The following is a 22,919-nucleotide window of genomic DNA, read 5'->3' as shown; positions in this document are numbered from 1 at the left end:
CGAATCGCTGGTACCTGAACTTTAGTGGGACTAAATGTGTATAGTAGTTTACTCTTTACTATTCTGTAGTGGATTCAAAAGTCCCCCACTTCACACGTTGCTTATCAGTTCACCATTACATGTTTTGACAATGGAAAAAAGGTTTTACGTACTGTGCTATTTTTCCGTTATTTCTCTTAGGTATTGACATATAAAACTTTCATGCTGTATGTGGTCTCGAAAAGATTAATGTTTATATTAAAACCGTTTAATTTAGATAAATGGTTAAAAATTTATTCTATTACGTAATGTAGGCTATAGGTGTAAACTGGACCCTGTCAGCTGCTTACATTGGACCTCTTACTTTCTCATGTATGAAGCCTGCCTGTATTATGAGAAACTGTAATTCTCTTCAAATTCTGTTGCTCATTCGAACAGGACAATAGGGGACATTGCTGAAAACAAATGGAATTCTCTTAAAATGACTAAAGCTGCAGACGGAAGGAAGACCGGTGAACAATTTGATGCTCTAAAAAGGAACACCTACGAGGATGTTTAACATGACGTACGTTACACTTGAGGAAGCAGCAAAAATAAAATGAGGCAGATCTTCAATTTTGGGTACAGATCATGAAGAAAACCTGGTTTAGTGTGCCCCGCTACGGAAGCTTCGTTTTTTGCGGTGACTGATGTTGACTTCTAAGTGTGGCTCTACGTTGGCAGAGAGAAATAACACTGAACACCCTTTCGGAGACGAAACTGCTGGGAAAAAGTGGATTATTCTTTTTCTTTAGTGCCACAAAACCAAACTGTCAGAAAGAAGGCCTACAGCAACATCCTATAGCAAGGCTCTTGGGCTACGAAAGAAAACATAGTGAATACTATACGCTTCAGGATGTTTTTATTGTAACTAGAATGATACCAGACACTTTTCCATTTAATTCATTTTTCCAATTCTGTGTAAATGGTATTTTAATAATATTTTAGGAAGGGTCCGATATTAGTAGCTATTTTTCAAATTCACTAAGTGTAATGTTTTGGAAAATAAACTTTTTCATAATAACGTTTTGTTATATTTTCTAAGAGTAATATGTAAATGGTGCATAACGTTGTAAAGTAAATGTCACATGCTTTTGATATATATACAACATGATTATAATTAAAATTTCAAACCACTGTAAGAATAACTCGACTGGTCAGAATGACGTCAAATTGCAACGGAATATTATCGGAAAAAGGGAAAAACGTATGGAAGAAGAAAAATAAATGGTCACAAAATGTAACAATAGATGGCGCTGTAAGCATAATAATTTAATGGTATTCGACTACAAATGTCAAATGAATCATACAAAAATGCCTATGTTGTACGTTTGACGTTAAACAACCTGTACTACGCAATGTGGAAGGGTGTACAGGTGTTATACTGTTAGTTAAGTAAGCCCATCCACCACGGCAAGGTCATATCAAATCGGATGGGAAAAATCGGTTTTTAACTGTCCTGAGGCCAAAAACCGCATAGAAAGCGTCAATCAAAACCAAATAGGAGTATTAAGTTCCCTGTGACTGCCGCAAAACATGTTCAATATGCTGTCTACCGTTTTCTACAAGTTGAACTCGAGAAACAGCATGTTCCACAGCTGATCGGGGTTATGTTCAGAATGCAGCTAAGTCTGCAAAGCAGCTAAGCTTGCAATCGGAACACTGAACACTGGGCTCGTATTGACTCATCCTGTCAGATGGAAGTGGGCTTCGTCTGTCCACAAAATCTTCCACAGCCTATCATTGTCCACTTCCGCGGGAGCAAGAATTTCCAAAGCAAAGATCTCTCTTTCTGGCAGGAAGCAACTCGTGCACATGAGTAATTTTGAATGGATAGCAAAGAAGGATGTTCGGTAGTATTTTACGCATTGTGCTCACGGATATGTCCAGTGTTCGGTCAATTCTCAATGCACTACACGTTTACACACTATCACTCGTCTCCTCCTGCATAGCTGTGGCCATTGCTTCCACGGACGTCGAATCAATTCGTTTCATCCCTATACCAGGTTGCACACCAAAAGAAGCCGTCCTTTCGAATTTCCGAATCATTTTCTCCAGACCCGCAGCAGACATTGGACCAAAGCTTTTTCAACCCTGCAGTGTCCGGAACTCTTGCAGAGCGGTTTGTGCACAGTCATCACTCTGGCCATCAGTGGAACTGTGAAATTAAGCATCATCACTTCGTTGTTGTCATTATGTAAAAGGAGTCTGTCTAACACTTAGATTCCACACTTATTCTGATAAAGTATATCTCTTACCATTAGCGTATTAACCCATTTAACACAAACTCTTAAAGACGAACTGAGTCGTGAGCACATGTGAAGCTTATTTTATAATTTTCCGTTGATTTGTAAGGTTATCATTTTTTATGTCTTCCTTTGCACGCAGCTTGGATCATTAGGGATACAGGAGCGAGGAACAGATGCTGTTCATGAAAAGAGAATTCAGATACTAGTTTATCTAATACAAAATAGTACTAATCATACATAATTTTGTTTCTAAAACTAGATCTGAATTTAGAAATATACACTACTGGCCATTAAAATTGCACCACCACGAAGATGACGTGCTACAGACGCGAAATTTAACCGGCAGGAAGAAGATGCTATGATATTCAAATCATTAGCTTTTCAGAGCATTCACACAAGGTTGGCGCCGTTGGCAACACCTACAACGTGCTGACATGAGGAAAGTTTCCAACCGATTTCTCATCCACAAACAGCAGTTGACCGGCGTTGCCTGGTGAAACGTTCTTATGATGCATCGTGTAAGGAGGAGAAATGCGTACCATCACGTTTCCGACTTTGATAAAGGTCGGATTGTAGCCTATCGCGATTGCGGTTTATCGTATCGCGACATTGCTGCTCGCGTTGGTCGAGATCCAATGACTGTTAGCAGAATATGGAATCTGTAGGTTCAGGAGGGTAATACGGAACGCCGTGCTCGATCCCAACGGCCTCGTATCACTAGCAGTCGAGATGACAGGCGTCTTATCAGCATGGCTGTAACGGATCGTGCAGCCACGTCTCGATACCTGAGTCAACAGATGGGAACGTCTGCCAGACAACAACCATCTGCACGAACAGTTCGACGACGTTTACAGCATCATGGACTATCCACTCGGAAACCATGGCTGCGGTTACCCTTGACGCTGCATCACAGACAGGAGCACCTGCGATGGTTGTAAGTAGGCTGTTTAGGTTCTTGTAATGGTAACGCCACCGCCACCTAGCGCTACGTATGAAAATCACTGGCTGTGCTGTGTGCAGTCTGTGGCTGGGTGGCATTGTTAGAATTTGCTATCGTAGTGTTGGGCAGTTGGCTGTTAACAGCGCTTAGCGTTGCGTAGTTGGAGCAGTGGTGGATGTGGGGAAGTGAGATGGCGGATTTTTTAGAGCGGATGGTCTGGACGTGTGTCCATCCGAAACAGTACATTTGTAAGAATGGATGTCATGAACTGCTATATATATATTATGACTTTTGAACAATATTAAGGTAAATACATTGTTTGTTCTCTATCAAAATCTTTCATTTGCTAACTATGCGTATCAGTAGTTAGTGCCTTCCGTAGTTTGAATCTTTTATTTAGCTGGCAGTAGTGGCGCTCGCTGTATTGCAGTAGTTCGAGTAACGAAGATTTTTTGTGAGGTAGGTGATTTGTGAAACGTATAGGTTAATGTTAGTCAGGGCCATTCTTTTGTAGGGATTTTCGAAACTCAGATTGCGTTGCGCCAAAAATATTGTGTGTCAGTTTAAGCACAGTCATGTACAATTTTTCTAAGGGGACGTTTCATGGTGTACTCAACGACGAACCTAGGTGCACGAATGGCAAAACGTCATCCGTGTTTTGCGACATCGCGCTGAACGCACACTGGAAGCGTGTATTCGTCATCGCCATACTGGCGTAGCACCCGGCGTGATGGTATGGGATGCCATTGGTTACACGTCTCCGTCACCTCTTGTTCTCATTGACAGCAGTTTGAACAGTGGACGTTATATTTTAGATGTGTTACGACCCGTGGCTCTACCCTTCATTCGATCCCTGCGAAACCCTACATTTCAGCCGGATAATGCACAACCGAATGTTGCAGGTCCTGTACAGGCATGTCTGGATACAGAAAATTTTCGGCTGCTACCCTGGCCAGCACATTCTCCAAATCTCTCACCAATTGAAAACGTCCGGTCAATGGTGGCCGAGCAACTGGCTCGTCACAATACGCCAGTCACTACTCTTGATGAACTGTGGTATCTTTTTGAAGCTGCATGGGCAGCTCTACCTGTACACGCCATCCAAGCTCTCTTTGACTCAATGCCCAGGCGTATCAAGGCCGTTAATACGGCCAGAGCTGGTTGTTCTGGGTACTGATTTCTCAGGATCTATGCACCCAAACTGCGTGAAAATGTAATCAATGTCAGTTCTAGTATAATATATTTGTCCAATGAATACCCGTTTATCATCTGCATTTCTTCTTGGTGTAGCAATTTTAATGGCCAGTAGTGTATATGATACAAAGCTTTATAAATCGTCACTCTTCAACACTGTGTCTCTTCAGAAGGTGCCGAGGCCTGGCCACTATGAAGATCTCTAAATGTTATTCAGCTATCGAGCACACAAAATGGTGTAAATGCATGAGTATTCGAACTTAAGTGCAAACGCCGCGGAAGCTCCAGAGAAGGGATGTTCGCATCTCATTGGCAGCGCCCTTGTGCGGCAATGGCGACTGTAGGAGCCTAAGTGCTTCATGGCAATTTTACGTGTAGAGTAACACGTTTTCTTTGTCTTTGTGCATCAGATGTAGTCCTCTTGTTCATAAATGACCATCAAAGAACATAATTTTTTTCCATTGATGATTACTACGCAAGCGTTCGAAACGTAGTTCCCCTTTCAGTAAGAAGGACTGTACGCTGCTTCATGTTCCGTACATACATTGAAACTATCAATAGCCAACACGCTTCCACAGTTTATTCCTTTTCATGTCTCTCTATAGCAGCTATTCACGCACTCGATGCCTGATTGGTTTAAAATAATTAACTATGTGGAATAAACTGTTGTCGCTTCTTCTCAAGCCACTAGCCAAGGGAAATGTAACTTCAGGTACATCTCGTCACCAGGAAATATGCACTGGGCTTAATCTGGAAACAGGTAACAAATGTCTAATTTGGGAAATTAGGGAAACATTTGCAAACAAACAATTTCCAAGTTAAAAACAATGTATTTTCACTTTCAAAGGGTTAAAGAAGATTGTTACATGAAATAAGAGCTGCAAGGAACTTTTCCTGTACGACACAGATGTTTCATATGGCTTTGAGCATCATGGGACTCAAATTCTAAGGTCATCAGTCCCCTAGAACTTTTTTTTTTTTTGCTCATCAGTCTACTGACTGGTTTGATGCGGCCCGCCACGAATTTCTTTCCAGTGCTAACCTCTTCATCTCAGAGTAGCACTTGCAACCTACGCCCTCAATTATTTGCTTGACGTATTCCAATCTCTGTCTTCCTCTACAGTTTTTGCCCTCTACAGCTCCCTCTAGTACCATGGAAGTCATTCCCTCATGTCTTAGCAGATGTCCTATCATCCTGTCCCTTCTCCTTATCAGTGTTTTCCACATATTCCTTTCCTCTCCGATTCTGCGTAGAACCTCCTCATTCCTTACCTTATCAGTCTACCTAATTTTCAACATTCGTCTATAGCACCACATCTCAAATGCTTCGATTCTCTTCTGTTCCGGTTTTCCCACAGCCCATGTTTCACTACCATACAATACTGTACTCCAGACGTACATCCTCAGAAATTTCTTCCTCAAATTAAGGCCGGTATTTGATATTAGTAGACTTCTCTTGGCCAGAAATGCCTTTTTTGCCATAGCGAGTCTGCTTTTGATGTCCTCCTTGCTCCGTCCGTCATTGGTTATTTTACTGCCTAGGTAGCAGAATTCTTTAACTTCATTGACTTCGTGACCATCAATCCTGATGTTAAGTTTCTCGCTGTTCTCATTTCTACTACTTCTCATTACCTTCGTCTTTCTCCGATTTACTCTCAAACCATACTGTATACTCATTAGACTGTTCATTCCGTTCAGCAGATCATTTAATTCTTCTTCACTTTCACTCAGGATAGCAATGTCATCAGCGAATCGTATCATTGATATCCTGTCACCTTTTAATTTAATTCCACTCCTGAACCTTTCTTTTATTTCCATCATTGCATCCTCTATGTACAGATTGAAGAGTAGGGAGGAAAGGCTACAAACTTGTCTTACACCCTTCTTAATACGAGCACTTCGCTCTTGATCGTCCACTCTTATTATTCCCTCTTGGTTTTTGTACATATTGTATATGACCCGTCTCTCCCTATAGCTTACTCCTACATTTTCTGAATCTCGAACAGCTTGCACCATTTTATGTTGTCGAACGCTTTTTCCAGGTCGAAAAATCCTATGAAAGTGTCTTGATTTTTCTTTAGCCTTGCTTCCATTATTAGCCGTAACGTCAGAATTACCTCTCTCGTCCCTTTACTTTTCCTAAAGCCAAACTGATCGTCAGCTAGCGCATTCTCAATTTTCTTTTCCATTCTTCTGTATATTATTCTTGTAAGCAGCTTCGATGCATGAGCTGTTAAGCTCATTGTACGATAATTCTCGCACTTGTCAGCTCTGGCCGTCTGCGGAATTGTGTGGATGATGCTTTTCCGAAAGTCAGATGGTATATCTCCATACTCATATATTCTACACACCAACGTGAATAGTCGTATTGTTGCCACTTCCCCCAATGATTTTAGAAATTCTGATGGAATGTTATCTATCCCTTCTGCTTTATTTGACCGTAAGTCCTCCAAAGCTCTTTTAAATTCCGATTCTAATACTGGATCCCCTATCTCTTCTAAATCGACTCCTGTTTCTTCTTCTATTACATCAGACAAATCCTCACCCTCTTAGAGGCATTCAATGTATTCTTTCCACCTATCTGCTCTCTCCTCTGCATTTAACAGTGGAATTCCCGTTGGACTCTTAATGTTACCACCGTTGCTTTTAATGTCACCAAAGGTTGTTTTGACTTTCCTGTATGCTGAGTCTGTCCTTCCGACAATCATATCTTTTTCGATGTCTTCACATTTTTCCTGCAGCCATTTCGTCTTAGCTTCCCTGCACTTCCTACTTATTTCATTCCTCAGCGACTGGTATTTCTGTATTCCTGATTTTCCCGGAACATGTTTGTACTTCCTCCTTTCATCAATTAACTGAAGTATTTCTTCTGTTACCCATGGTTTCTTCGCAGCTACCTTCTTTGTACCTATGTTTTCCTTCCCAACTTCTGTGATGGCCCTTTTTAGAGATGTCCATTCCTCTTCAACTGTACTGCCTACTGCGCTATTCCTTATTGCTGTATCTATAGCGTTAGAGAACTTCAAACGTATCTCGTCATTCCTTAGTAATTCAGTATCCCACTTCTTTGCGTATTGATTCTTCCTGACTAATGTCTTGAACTTCAGCCTACTCTTCATCACTACTATATTGTGATCTTAGTCTATATCTGCTCCTGGGTACGCCTTACAATCCAGTATCTGATTTCGGAATCTCTGTCTGACCATGATGTAATCTAATTGAAATCTTCCCGTATCTCCCGGCCTTTTCCAAGTATACCTCCTCCTCTTGTGATTCTTGAACAGGGTATTCGCTATTACTAGCTGAAACTTGTTACAGAACTCAATTAGTCTTTCTCCTCTTTCATTCCTTGTCCCAAGCCCATATTCTCCTGTAACCTTTTCTTCTACTCCTTCCCCTACAACTGCATTCCAGTCGCCCATGACTATTAGATTTTCGTGCCCCTTTATATACTGCATTACCCTTTCAATATCCCCATACACTTTCTCTATCTGTTCATCTTCAGTTTGCGACGTTGGCATGTATACCTGATCTATCGTTGTCGGTGTTGGTCTGCTGTCGATTCTGATCAGAACAACCTGGTCACAAAACTGTTCACAGTAACACACCCTCTGCCCTACCTTCCTATTCATAACGAATCCGACGCCTGTTATACCATTTTCTGCTGCTGTTGATATTACCCGATACTCATCTGACCAGAAATCCTTGTCTTCCTTCCACTTCACTTCACTGACCCCTACTATATCTAGATTGAGCCTTTGCATTTCCCTTTTCAGATTTTATAGTTTCCCTACCACGTTCAAGCTTCTGACATTCCGCGCCCCGACTCGTAGAACGTTATCCTTTCGTTGATTATTCAATCTTTTTCTCATGGTAACCTCCCCCTTGGCAGTCCCCTCCCGGAGATCCGAATGGGGGACTATTCCGGAATCTTTTGCCAATGGAGAGATCATCATGATACTTCTTCAATTACGGGCCACATGTCCTGTGGATACACGTTACGTGTCTTTAATGCAGTGGTTTCCATTGCCTTCTGCATCCTCATGTCGTTGATCATTGCTGATTCTTCCGCCTTTAGGGGCAATTTCCCACCCCTAGGACAAGAGAGTGCCCTGAACCTCTATCCGCTCCTCCGCCCTCTTTGACAAGACCGTTGGCAGAATGAGGCTGACTTCTTATGCCGGAAGTCTTCGGCCGCCAATGCTGATTATTTATCAAAATTTAGGCAGTGGCGGGGATCGAACCCGGGACCGAAGACATTTTGATTATGAATGAAAGACGCTACCGCTTTTTTTTTTCGTTATTGATCGTTGTGTTTAGTCGTTGCGGACGTCGCAAGACATCCTGTTCAAGTTGGGTGGTTGATCGTTCCACTCAGTGTTTTTATTACAGAGGCCAACCGGCTCTCTGACCGAACACGCTGAGCTACCGTGCCGGAATTTTTTTTTTTTTCGCTTTTGTTCTTGCATCTGCTCGAGGCGGACGTCGTAAGACATCCGTTTAAGTTCTTTGTTGATCGATTGACTTAGTTTTTTTTATTATAGAGGGCAGCTAACCCTCTGACCGAACACGCTGAGCTACCGTGCCGGCGCGCATCAGAGCTATTTTTTTTTTACTGTCATTTTGTTCGTTTTCGTTTGTTGTAGCTGCTCGTGGCGGACGTATCAAGGCACCCGTTTCAGTTTGTCGTTGATCCATTATCTCAGTTTTTTTATTACAGACGGCTACTAACCCTCTGACCGAACACGCTGAGTTAATGTGCCGGCAAGCAGTGGCGGGGATCGAACCCGGGACCGAAGACGTTTTGATTATGAATCAAAGACGCTACCCGTAGACCACGGGTACAACTCCCTAGAACTTAGAACTACTTAAACCTAACTAACCTAGGGACATCAGACACATCCATGCCCGAGGCAGGATTCGAACCTGCGACTGTAGCGATCTCGCGGCTCGACACTGTAGCGCCTAGAACCGCACGGGCACTCCGGCATGCTGTACGACACAAAAGAGCTCTTTATGAGCACTTCCACAGTACCACAGAATCAGTACTTGTTCAACTGCCAGTACCAGGACGGCCCGCCCGTGTGACTGAGCGGTTCTAGGAGCTTGTCTGTAACCGCGCGATCGCTACGGTTGCAGGTTCGAATCCTGCCTCGGCCATGGATGTGTGTGATGTCCTTAGGTTAGTTAGGTTTAACTAGTTCTGAGTTCTAGGGGATTGACGACCTTAGACGTTAAGTCCCATAGTGCTCAGAGCCATTTGAACCAATTTTAGTACCAGGACGACAGTTCGATGACACTGTAGAGTCACCAAACTGTTTCCAGAATGAAGCAGATTCTATTTGAAGAGGAACTGTTTACGACACTAATTTAAAACTTTTCTACATTTAAAATTCTGTAGCTCATTTTCTCCAACACCGAGAATATCCCCGGCACTGTATCATCAGCCTGAAATACAGATAGAGACGGAGCATTAGGTATTACGCTTTCAAAGAAATCATATTGGATTTACGCCTTAAGAGAGTTAGGGAAATTTCGAAATAATAAATGTGTCTGGATAGGTGGGCAGGGACTTGAATCGCCGTGCTTCAGAATGCGACTCTGGCACCACCTCGCTCAACACCTCCATGGAAAACTCAACCCTAACCAGTATTGAAATATTTTTAAGTATTGTTAAACAATATAATACACTAACTCAATAGGAGATAATTCTCAGGCATGTGTTTATTATCGCTTCGGAGATGGAGACATTACACCCACTCCTTTCGTTGGCTTTGCTTGGCATTTCGTTTCCTTTTCGAGATAAGCTCCCATTTCAAAGACTGGTGGAAATGGCGCAATAAACATAATGGCACCATTTACTTACTTTTTCTTAGAAAACTAAAAGGCCCTGAAAGGTGGCAGTTCCTGTGGGTTCTGATTTCTGTCGGCGTAAACCACGGCGCCGACGCTGAATGACTGACCCCGGAGGTCAGGGCGGAATTACCGAGATAAATCCGACGTCAGCGTAGTCGGCTCTGGAGAGGGAAAGACCTTTCACCGAGTTACCACGTCACATTACGTTGCGTAGCAACGCCGAATCCGGCGCACCAGGAAACCGACAACCACGGCCACGGCGAGGCGTCATATCGCAGCAGACCACTTTTCTCGGCCGTAGCAGCGGCACTGTTCGGCCCTTCCGACATTCTCTTCCAACACCCTTCTCCAAACCCCTCCCCTCCTTCTCTCTCCCGCTCTCCCATAGATTTACGACTTCACAGATTTGGCCCGTGCACAATGAACGGGGTAATGGAGGCGCGCTGAATGACCCGTAATAGAGCGAGCCTTATAGTCTGAGCAGTTTATTAACACGCGACAAAGGCCGTCTGGGGCTGCGGCTATCGTTTAAGAGAGCAGTCCTTGACCGGCACCGGCACCGGCGGTTGGCGGCTGGGGGCCGGTGAGGAGGCGGCGGATCGTATAACTCGGCTGCGCCCCTCGCCCCTCCGGCTGCGTCAACAGTCGGTGCGGGAGCTGACGTACGCTTCCGCGTCGTCGCAGTTTTTACGGCCCCCCGCGCAGCGCTTTATGGGCTGGCCGGCACTCCGTGAACGACACCGGCGTTCCAATATGGACCGTCACATAACTCAGGCGCCGCGCCGCTTTATCTCGCGCAATTTATTAATCTCCGTAAGCATTGTTCCGTCCTCTCGCGAAGCACCCCACCACCCATCGCCGTGGCCCTGCGCGGCTTTGATTGTGCTATCAATCGCTCTGGATAGCCCTCCCGCCGTCTCCGGGACGAGATCTACACTGCGGAGCTTAGCACTGGTCCCTCCCTTGCTACAGTCGGTAAATCTGTACGGAGACGGCACTCGGTGACCAAGTGATTGTACCAACAATTCAGGTTCTATTAATATTTAGCACACGACAGACGATTTGCACCTAGGCTCTTAAAAATTTGGAAAAAAGTTAAGGTGAGTTCATCACATGTGTCACATATAATGTGTGACGTCACCAACAATTTTAATTTTGCTACAGTTAAGAGCACCTTAAACCCATTCTGACACAGATAATGATTCATTTATTTTTCGTTGATTCCTGGTCCTCATAACCAACGGCATGGGAGATATGTAATACGATCTACCCTTGTCTCTGTTGTAGAGCTCACAAATATGAAATGTCCGATAGGCAATAGTTTCACGACTGTTAAACGATTCCAGCCCTGGTATTTTAGGATCACTTACTATAGCAACGGTAACTCAACCATTACCGTGCTGCCCGGCATCATTGTTCGTAAGCGTAAAATTCAGAACACAACCACATCACACAGAAGGACCATGCAGAATCACTTGTGCGCCTACGTAGTTATCGATATTAATATCAATATTATCGATGGCTTTATATACCATCGGGCGGGAACGCCTTTTCCTCCTCTGATAACGTGGCACCTTCTGTGTGAGCGGTCCAGTGCTGTTGCTCGAGCGGCTGCACGAAGACTGACGCCATCTTACCAAAATATTACTCGTATAGGAAAAACTGTTGCACATTATCACAGACATAAAATTATTAAATGAAGGCAGGATGTAACCATTCGACTGTATTTAGTGGTAATAGTAAAGAATTAGTAGAGGAAGTTTAGAAGTAGTATTAGGAGTAGGAGGAGTAGAAGGGGCTATTGCAGACATAACGTTATTAAATGAAGGTAGCATTTGAACATTTCGTCTGTATTTACTAGTAATAGTATAGAAGTGGTAGTGGTATTTGTAGTAGTAGTTTTATAGGGGGATGAAGAGGGGGAGGAGGAGTAGTAGCAGTGAAATGGTTCAAATGGCTCTGAGCAGTATGGGGCTTAACATCTGACGTCATCAGTCCCCTATAACATAGCACCACTTAGACCTAATTAACCTAAGGACATCACACACATCATGCTCGAGGCAGGATTCGAACCTGCGACCGAAGTGGTCTCGCTGTTCCAGACTGAAGCGCCTAGAACCGCTCGGTCACAACGGCCGGCAGTAGCAGTGAGAACTAGCAGTGGTGCTATAGCAGGTAGACCTTTAGAGTGGTAGACTATGCCTGTGGAAGTCGCGCAACAATCATGGATGGGACAGGGGTTTTTTGTCTTTCCAGTTAGAGACTGGACAGAATGAAACTCATCGAAACATTGCGATAAGGCAAAGCCATTGTTTTAAGTGGTCAGGTCAGAATCACTCACTCACAGGAAAGAGCTAACTGTTTTTTCATGATGTATCACTCGCCATTCACTTACTGAAATAAAACGGAGGAAGACGCCTTACTTCTTTTTTAATTCAAGGTCAGTGTGTCCGTAGTTTTTTTCTTTTTAAAGCTGTCTCGAGAGAACATAGAACGAGGCTTATAGTTTTCCGTCCCTTCTAATTCTAAAATTTTGTAAAAGTCTTACATTTTGTCCCTTGTAAAATACAAAATATCACAACAATATTGTGACTATTTTATCAAGCTGAAAAATCCCTGTGAGCTGCATCAAACCAGTCTCAGGACTGAAGACCACAACAACAAGTTCTGTGAAAAACAAATTATAATGTAAAAACTACAATATAACTGAAATTAATTTTCTACCTTCTGAGTCGGTTGGTGTGGCCAAGCGGTTCTAGGCGCTTCAGTCTAGAACCGCGCTGCCGCTAAGGTCGCAGGTTCGAATCCTGTCTCGGGCATGGATGTGTGTGATGTCCCTAGGTTAGTTAGGTTTAAGTAGTTCTAAGTTCTAGGGGACTGATGACCTCAGATGTTAAGTCCCATGGTGCTCAGAGCCATTTGACCCATTTCTAACTCCTCAAATTCCCAACTGTGGACGTTCGCGACCAACGTAACAGTTTATGTGTTTAAGAGGATGGAACTAATCAGTGTCATGATTTGTAAACAAAACTTGACCAAATACTCGAAGTAATTCAGTTTCGTTTTCCGGTTCATATTTGTCTTACGTTTCATTAAGCACACACACACACACACGACACAGACGTAACCGAAAAACATAATACTGTCGAAACTAATTGGTAATCCATTTGAAACAGTAGCTGTTCCCTCGAGTTTCAGAGATCACTACTTGTACGCCAATATGCCTTAGATAAATACGAGGGTTGTAACTTAGATTGTGTTCCAAAAATGAACAGTATAGAGACAGACGTGATGACACTGTCTGCAGGACGTGAGCATCATTTTGCAGGACAATGCTCAAGCATGTACAGTGCAAGCTGTTACTGATTTGTTTGACTAATGGGACTGCTAAGTGTTATACCACTTGCTGCACTCCCCTGACTTAAGCCCTCGTAAGTTCAACTCTATTTCTAAACTGAAGGAAACACTTCACGGCACTCGCTTCAGAACTGCTAAAAATTCGCCGGGCAATAGACCGCGCCGCTGGATGTCAACACAACTCGCACTGTTAAGAGAATCCGACGACTTCCACACCTCTGGGAACGGGTTATACACAATGCTGGTGACTACTTAGAAGGTCAGTAAAACTTTGAAACACGTATCTATTTGCTACGAGCTGCATATAAATAGTTGCCACAAGTAAAATTCCAACTCACGTATTTGTCAAGCACGACACTCGCCACATGTAGCGTGGCTTTGTTGGGGCTAACGGATGGTATCATCGAATACACGTTGAACAGAAGAATTTGCACCCACTGCGGTGGTAATAGGATGGTGATAGTTCTTTATTTAACTTACTTGTATTTCGGCAAGTTTGCTTAAGGTAAATATACGCCTTTTGGAAAATGTAACTGCTCTTCTGACCTAGTCAACAGATCTATATATTACCTTTCGCACTGCATGTTGTGCAATGGGTTTTTAAAGAATTTACAAAGCATGAGACACGCGAAAAGTTCGATAAATGCCTTTACGCAGTTTGAAATATTTTCTGCAGTGTGACGTTCTTTTTCAGACTGGAAGCACTGAAGAGATTACTAATTTGAGATTTCTCATCTATAAAATGAGCCTTGAATGGGCAGAAACTATTATTATTTATATTTGTCCATGTCATGTTAATTATTATTAAATAACGGCTTTAGAGAGTTTGATAACGTTTTTGGAATTTCTAAATTATAATTTGGGGAAAGTGTATTTATTATTTTTTAAATATTGTGTATATAATGCCATAATTTTATTTAATATGATCAAATTTCATCCTTGGCAAATTTGCTTATGGGCTGGGGCAAACGAAAATGGGCTGGAGTGGAGGGCCAGCTGGTCACGAACAAAATGACGATGGTGAACTTCATAGTCTTTTTAGTTACATGAAGAGGCACAAGTACTGGAATTTACCTGTAGGCGGTAGCAGTATTTCCTTATTTTTATACGTTTCGGTAAAATTTTATAGAATATCACATGCAGTTCTGATATGAGAAGGCAGACTGTTTGAAGTATATCATGAAGCACTGAAAAACTTATTATGTTATACGTTAAAACACTATTAAGATGAAGTGTTTTAAATAGTGAAATCTTAAAATGAGGTAAAATGTACACGATGTGTCTTCTGTAATCTTTATGAGCAAATTAAATAAAATTTAATAATATACACTATTATTATCATAATGAACCACATTCACCGTGAGATTACTTGATGGAGAACTCGGGGTCGAGAAGGAATCAAGACGAAGGCTCTGGAGTCACCAAGTCATCCGCTCCGTTTGTAGTTGGGATTAGTAACAGAGCTGAGAGCGTCTGGCGAGCGGGTTGCCGATCAGTGAGCAGGCTGGCGATTGATGACTGACTGACAGGCATTTACGTACTTACAAGGTTAGACTGACAAGTATGGGACAGGTATACGGCCGCGGCCTTATAATGGGAGCCATCTGAGCATTTGCCTAAAGTCATTTAGGCGAACCACAGAAAACCTGAATCAGGGTCACTGGAGTGGATTGGAACCTCCATCCGCCCAAATACAAGGCAATTCTATATGTAACAGTGCTACCGCGTTCGGTTTATACTGAGTGTACAACACTCTTTTGCAAAGAAGTTATTCGATAGTGTGAAAGCCTAGTTCTATACTTTTCATGCATTTCTCATTATCAGAAGTAGTACAGCAAGAATCTGTCCTTTCATACGACGATAATAGGGCCTGTGAAATTCTCTTCACCAGTTCTGTGACAGAAACTACTGTGCGGTTCAAGGATTGGAGCTCATCTTCAAATTGCTGTTTTTATAATTTTTATTGAGTGCATGCTTTGGATGCTTTGATGAAGGATAGCTAAGTCTGTGAGAAGTCCCATGATACTTTTTCCGGTACTTTTCTTTGTTTATAAAATTTAGCATGCGTTCTGTTTGGCGTGTCAGAATCTGTCTTGTGAGTGTTCGTTGTATAATATTCTTTAACTACCAGAGATGCTATTTATGCAGGGGAAATTTCTTTCCTCGATTTATCGTAAAGAGACAAATCTCTCCTACACATGTCAACTGGTATTTGACCATGGCCAGAGATCCACTCTCTACATTTCATGAATCAGGTGTACAGATCTTAATTTCCCAGTCCAGTTTAGGTGTAAGACATCCCTAGCGAAGCTCCATGTATTGATAGTCCCAAGTGGTATCAGAGTAATGTATGTAAAGCTGGCTGCCATGAGTGCCACTCTTAAACCCAAAGTAATCAGCCTCTGAGCTCCATTAATGCGTGGCCATTCATTACCCATGAATAGCTTGAGAAAGCGTATGTTGCTGTCACGTGTCAGGGAGCTATCAGGTCCTGCTCAAGAACTATGTCGTATGCTCCATCCCTATTCAAGCTCTTTCCTGCCCTACCCACTATCACTACAATGTCCTCTTTTTAAAAATCCTTACATTACTCAAAGTCCCTATCATTTGACTTAATCGTAACCCTTCCTATAACTGAAGTCCTGCACTGTGCTTATGACTTCTACATAACAGCAGGTGAGGCGCGTGGCTCAGCTCCCCTCAAATTCCCGGGATCTGTCTGTCGTTTGTTTGTTCATTTCTGAGAGATTCTTGTTCTGGTGGAGGCGCTGGCCTCGCGGCGTCAGCTCGATTTCAGCGACGGTGGCCGTGAGAGGGCTCGATCGTCCGTAAGGCGGGCGGAGTCACGGTTGCAACTCAGTGGGGAGTATTGCCTCTGGCCGAATGGAAGTGGCAGCAGGGGTTATGGCGCGACAGCCAGAACGGACAAGAGAAGGCCCCATCGATTTTTTTAGAACGAGAGGGCCGTAGGTGTTTGAGTCCTGACCCTATCATTTCTCCACTACTTAGTGATTCTCTTTTAACTTCTCTTATGTAGTAGCGTGGCTGCTGTAGTGCTGTGATCCCGAACACGAATTCTGACCCCAGCTGCAAGCCCTGACTTGTGGCTTAGCTATTTGCTTACGTAAATTACTGAAAGAATAAGTTTGGTTGGTGTCTCCTTGTTGGCGGTTGAGTTATATTTATCCAGTTAATCTGAAGACCCACTCGGTGTTCTGTTCTGTATATTTCCTGACATTTTTGGGGGAATGGGTGTATAATTAACTCCATCCGCGAAGTGTGCAAGTTGCTGCTTCCGCTGAGTTGACCTAAATTGGGCAGCTGCTTGCTTTAACGTTTGCATTTGTCGGACACCTCTTGTGTTATTCTGGGTCTGTTTTATCTCTGGTGTTTTCTTTCTATACGGCCGTGTGGAGTTGCGGTCCTTGGTTTCTGCCCATTGCCTTTTGAGCTCCTGGTAGCTCGATGTTTCCATATTGACTGTGGTTTTACAAAGGTACTCTGCTGTTTCGCACTGAACTTATATTTTTATTCCACGCGTGTTTATCAAACTACTTCTCGACTAGGGACATGCAACCAGTCGTTCACACATGCTTCACACATGCCATGGTGTGTTCTAGATTGCCGGCGTGAGGGCCACTCCTTGTAGAAGACGACACCAGTCTGACAGGGTGGAAGGACGCCCAGACCTGCGACAACCGTTGCACGTCTCCTCGGCAGACGCCTCCCCGAATCAAGAGTTACGTAAAACGATAATACGTAATTGGAAGCTTGCCTTGAAGGTGTACGTTGGCCGTGGGTTGCCAAATGTTTTTTTCCCTCTTTTCTCAATTCATTAATATTTTAAGAGTTTTCTTCCTGTTTCTTAAGTGAAAGAAATTGTAAGATTTTGTTAAGTGTGGTGGAATCATGTAAACTTTAATATTTTAAAACAATCGTACACAATTCGAAGCTTGCCTTGAAAGTATATCTTGGTGGTGTCTCTTAAATGGCTGTTTCCTTAAATGATTAAAAACCATTTTTTCTTTTTTTCAGAAGTAAGTAAAGGTATAAGGTTTGATGGTCCACATTTCTCATGATAATTGTGTAATTCTGGACCTTCCTCAAGCACTTCAATTGAGCTATGGATAATGTTACGTGTTTTTGTTGAAATTATATTTCTTAAGATAAAGCGAAATTTTTTAAATTAATATATCTTATGTCTTTTTTAAATAAAATGTGTGAAATAAAAGGTGAAAAATATTTTTCTTGAAGTTTACCTAGTCGTTTCACGTTCCCTTGATCTTGTTTCTACAATTTTTGTTACGCTTTGTTTGGCCATGACACCAGTGTTTTCTTTTTCATAATATTTTGCATATGCCTTGCATTCGCGGCCTTTCTTATCTTATTTCATTCCTCCTAGGTGTACTGAACACCACATCCATAAATGTATTAAATGAAGATGGCATTTTAATTCTTTGTCCATCTGGTTCACTTGTCAATATTAGGGCCATTAGATCTCTCATACATTTAAGCAGATCTTCTTGGTGAATCAACATAACAATTTTTATTATATAATAATAATATAATAACAATAATTATTATTATTATTATAACAACAATAATGACAACAAGGATAATAACGACGGAGTACATAGTAATGAATCCGTGGAATTTAAGAAATGTCAGACCTCAGTTTACATTCCGTTATGAACGTGGGTGCACTCAACGACTGTGATATGACTTTAAAATGACAGAGAACAGCAATCACTCGACCTTTTCTTGCAGATTTTATTCGGGAAATCTAGATTTCAACTAGTGCCTAGCCATTATCAATGTGGCATTTCATAGTATCACTTCGGGAGAACAACAGCGGGCGGACGTCCTAGAACATGCATTGATACTATGAAATGGTGCATTGATAATGGCTAGGCACTAGCCAATATGTAGATTTTCCGAATAAAACCTGTGCTCCACAATTTGAATGTCAGACTTCTTAGCAAGGTGTAAAACAAATTTCTTATTACGTTCATGTCAAAGGTGAGTAATGACATATAAGAGAAATGTGTGGCAGCAGCACAAAAGGAATCAATGTGGAGAAAATCATTATTGGTCAAGGGAAGTGCTAGAAATATTAGGATAAAATTAGCAGAGCATATGAAAGGAAGGAAAGGGATGAGCGCAGTATGGATCGTTTACATTGTGACCGAGGCACTGGTTCCATGGTAGAATACAGGAAACAGCTGGTACACGCAATCAGGGTAGGTACACAGATGATAAAAAATAAAGTCTTAATGTCTTATTGAACGCAGAGCGGTTTTGGCTGAAATTCGGAATGAGATATAGAAAGATTTAGTGTTACGCAGAGGTGCAGCAGAGATGATAGACGTATCAATTCTGGTACTACCGTTATCGTATGATGATAAGTATTTGACTACTCCACTATCACGCACACTATGGTGACAAAAGTCATGGCACAGCGATATGCATGTATACATATGGCGGCAGTATAGCGTACAAAAGGGCACTTAATTGGAGGAGCTGTCATTTGTACTTCATGTGATTAGGTTTCAGACGTGATTGTAGCCGCACGACGGGAATCAACAGAGTTTGAACGAGGAATGGTAGTTGGAGCTAGACACATGGGACATTGCATTTCGGAGATGGTTAGGGAACGCAGTATTTCGAGATCCACAGTTTGAATAGTACGCCGGAATACCAAATTTCATGCATTACCTCTCACCACAGACAACGCAGTGGCCGACGGCCTTCATTTAACGACCGAGAGCAGTGACGTCTGCGTAGAGATGTCAGTGCTTACAGACAAGCAATACTGCGTCGAATAACCGCAGAAATCAATGTAGAGCGTACGATGAATGTATCCATTAGGACAGTTCGGCGGAATTTGGTGGTAATGAGTTATGGTAGCAGACGACCGAAGAGAGCGCCTTTGATAACAGCACGACGTCGCCTAAGCACCCTTCCTGGGCTCGTGACCATATCAGTTGGACCCTAGACGACTGGGAAACCGTGGCCTGGTCACATGAGACCCGGTTTCATTTGGTAAGAGCTGATGGTAGGGTTCGAGTGTGACGCGGAATTCACATCGCTATGGGCTCAAGTTGTCAACAAAGCACAGTGGAAGCTGGTGGTGACTTCGTAATGATGTGGGTTGTGTTTACACGGGATGCACTGTGTCCTCTGGCACAACTGAACTTATTACTGACTATGAATGTTAATATCCAGCTACTTGGAGACCATTTGCAGCCTTTCATGGCTGGACAATTCGAGCGAGTGATTTGACCACCCAGTTCACCCGACTTGAATCCCATCGAACATTTATGGGACACAATCAAGAAATCGATTCATGCACAAAATCCTGCATCGACAACACTACCTTAACTGTGGATGGTTACAGAGACATCATGGCTCCGTATTTCTTCATTGGACTTCCAACGACTTTCTGAGTCCACGCTACGTAGAATTTCAGCGCAACACTGGGCGAAAGGAGGTCCGACACAGTATTAGGAGGTATACCATTACTTTTGTCATCTCACTATATATATATAAAGAATAAACCAGGGAGGCAATGGACAAGCAAATTCTCAAAGATCCATGCACGTTTATCTATACATATATCTAAACAATAAAGGACCATAACAAATAAAAATAGAGTTGTTCAAAATCATGCTGTAGCAAAATTTGAAAAATAGAAAATTTAAATACTTCTCGGAATTTGTAAGCATGTAAATAATCCTATTTGCAGAGCGTTGGAAGACGCCAACTCAGCTCTCGAGCTGTTTTGGCTGTCACAATAATCTGTTTTGGTTGAACCTACCGAAACTCAGGTAGCCCTCCTTAGACTCAGGGCGGTAAATAAATTGTCACACAATGAAATAGGTAGCCCACCTTAGACTCAGTGTGGTAAAGAAATTGTCACACAATAGAATAAAAATATCGAAAAGGGTGATGATAGCAAATGTGCCTTGTGTGTTGGTTCTCATACAGTTTAATAAAAGGGGATCATCTCCTACTACTTTACCGTCTAAAAAGCGGGCAGAGAAAAATACAGACTTTAAAATGATGCTTTGACCAGATGGATTGTAAAATCGCAATAATCTGCAGACGGTTGGGTTCTCATCACTGTTTCATACATCTTCGAACAGTGGGAAATACTGAACGCATTTCTGGGATCAGTTAATATCAGTATATTCAATGACTGTACATGTACGCAGACAACATTTACTAGGTGTAGAAATGTGGCTCCATACTGGCAAATCAAATGTTTAATAGGAACCAACGACCTAGGTTGCTTATAATATCCTTTCAGTTGCCTGAGTGGTGTACCATCGTTAGCGCTGTTGATAGTGAGCTACATAACTTTGTTGATGAAACTGTCCTCCCACTTCATAGTTCCTGGTCATTGTTCACTCAATCTGCATCTGCTTCCTCACGCCAAACTCCAATAATCAGTGTCTTGGGAGAAACTTTTTCGCAGCCTATGGGAGACTCTGTGTTTTTGTTCATGACAAGAATGTTCAAAAGAAAATATGTATCATTCAATAGTGTCACATGGGCTGGGAAATGTTATGTGTCCTTGTGTAGGACCCATGTCAGCATAGCAATTATAAACACAATACTGCACGAGTTTGAGTATTTTTCTGAGCTGGTGAAATATGAACCGCAGCAGAGAAGTAGGTGAAGTGGAAGCCACAGGCAGCGGATTGCTATTGCCACGTACCTCGCATGGGACAAGTAGCTGTTGATGACTCGGAGTCTACCAGAACCTGCTCAGCGCAGCGAGAGGTCGCACGCCACATGGTCTGGAGTAGCTTGACAGAGGGAAGGCATGGACATAATGCACAGTGTGAGGCAATCCTACGCGACGTAGTACTATTCACCTCACCCAACACAGCGTGAATGAGTAATGGGCCCATTACCATCAACTGTTGGCGGCCCAGCGTGGCCTCGGAGGAGGCTTGCCAGCATATGGAGAGTCAAAGTGTATTCTTGGTCGGCTCCTTCAGACTTGTGAGCCTCCCATTATCGCATTACACCTTTAGGAACCATGGGTGTAACCTTAACGGACTGTTCTCATGCACGTCTCATCTCAAGGTCCGCTCCTGTACATCTTCCTACAGTGTGACAGAATAGGTGTAATCTGCTTTTATCTTTAACGCATACATGAGCATTAATCATTAGATACAATCTTTACTAAAACAGCTAACTTCATGCAAACGTTATGACAGTTATTCACAAAACTGTTATAGACAACTACCAAAATCTGATTCATTGATTCAAGAACAGTTTGATTCAGCCTAAAATTATTAACTGCACACATCTGTCCATTGCACACGACTTGTATCAGCAAAAAATTGAAAAGATATAACTTTACCAGCAATGACAGTGACTTGCATATTACTTCCACACAGAAATAATAACCTGTATTAAACATAGTCTGCATCCAATTCAGCAAATGAGTAAATATGGCAGGTATTATAACAAATTTATTGTAATTAATAGACTGACGGATGAAATTCATTGGAAGGTAGGGGTTCCAAACCTTATCAACGCCTACTCTCTTCACGCCAGTAACTGAATCTGCATTACATTATTCATTGTGAGGTTTCCATCAATACAGGAACGAATGTCCCACAACCACATTTTCCAGACGCCTCCCATCTCTGCTTACTAGGAAAATTCAATAACGAAAAGGTGAGCACAACTAATGTGGGTACCACAGGCTAGTTCTAAAGTACCATACCACATTTGTTTTTACCGAAATCCGATCCAACTCATGGGCCAGGTTCTTGATATGAATTTTCGATTATCAATCTTTGTTCTTAATGAACCTCTCACCTTAAAGACTTGACTGTCAACTCTGTGGTCATAAATCAGTTGTTTCACTGCTATGTAACAGAAAAACACAGAAATTCTTTGGATGTAGATTCATTGCTAGACTGCTGTGAGAGGTACACAGTACAAATAATATCACCCACGATATCTTATTTATTACCAACACCTTGACCTTTGGGTGACCTCATTACTTATGTATTTTGTCCATGACTTAACCCTCGTCTGCCTGGTTAATCTTCACGATGGTATCTGTTTAAAATTGGTCCTCAGTGATAGTATACTGCAGTTCTTTTCAGAACATCATTCTCTCGTAATTTACTGCAAAATGTAGTTCCTTCGTCATATAGGAACTGTTCTTGTTAAGAAAACAAAGAGAAAAACCTCTAATAATAACACCACCTCTCCACTGCATTTATAGCACGTACAACTTCAAATTCGGATTAGTACACTAATATTCACTGGCTTCACCA

At 42.3% G+C, this 22,919-nt stretch overlaps 1 protein-coding gene across 1 annotated transcript in view; it reads left to right on the top strand.

Annotated features, from left to right (window-relative positions):
• Positions 1 to 17,521, top strand: part of LOC126248163 (lachesin-like) — a 1,464,009-nt gene extending 1,446,488 nt beyond the window's left edge. Inside the window, exon 11 of the mRNA XM_049948938.1 lies at positions 17,235 to 17,521. Within this exon, the coding sequence (XP_049804895.1) occupies positions 17,235 to 17,263 (29 nt within the window). The 3' untranslated portion in view covers positions 17,264 to 17,521. The remainder of the gene's footprint in view (positions 1 to 17,234) is intronic.
• Positions 17,522 to 22,919: the final 5,398 nt, after the last annotated feature.

Source organism: Schistocerca nitens, chromosome 1 (genome assembly GCF_023898315.1).
Source record: "Schistocerca nitens isolate TAMUIC-IGC-003100 chromosome 1, iqSchNite1.1, whole genome shotgun sequence".
Classification (NCBI taxonomy): domain Eukaryota; kingdom Metazoa; phylum Arthropoda; class Insecta; order Orthoptera; family Acrididae; genus Schistocerca; species Schistocerca nitens.
Note: the sequence above shows the minus strand (reverse complement) of the source record. Positions and strands in the feature narration are given on the sequence as shown.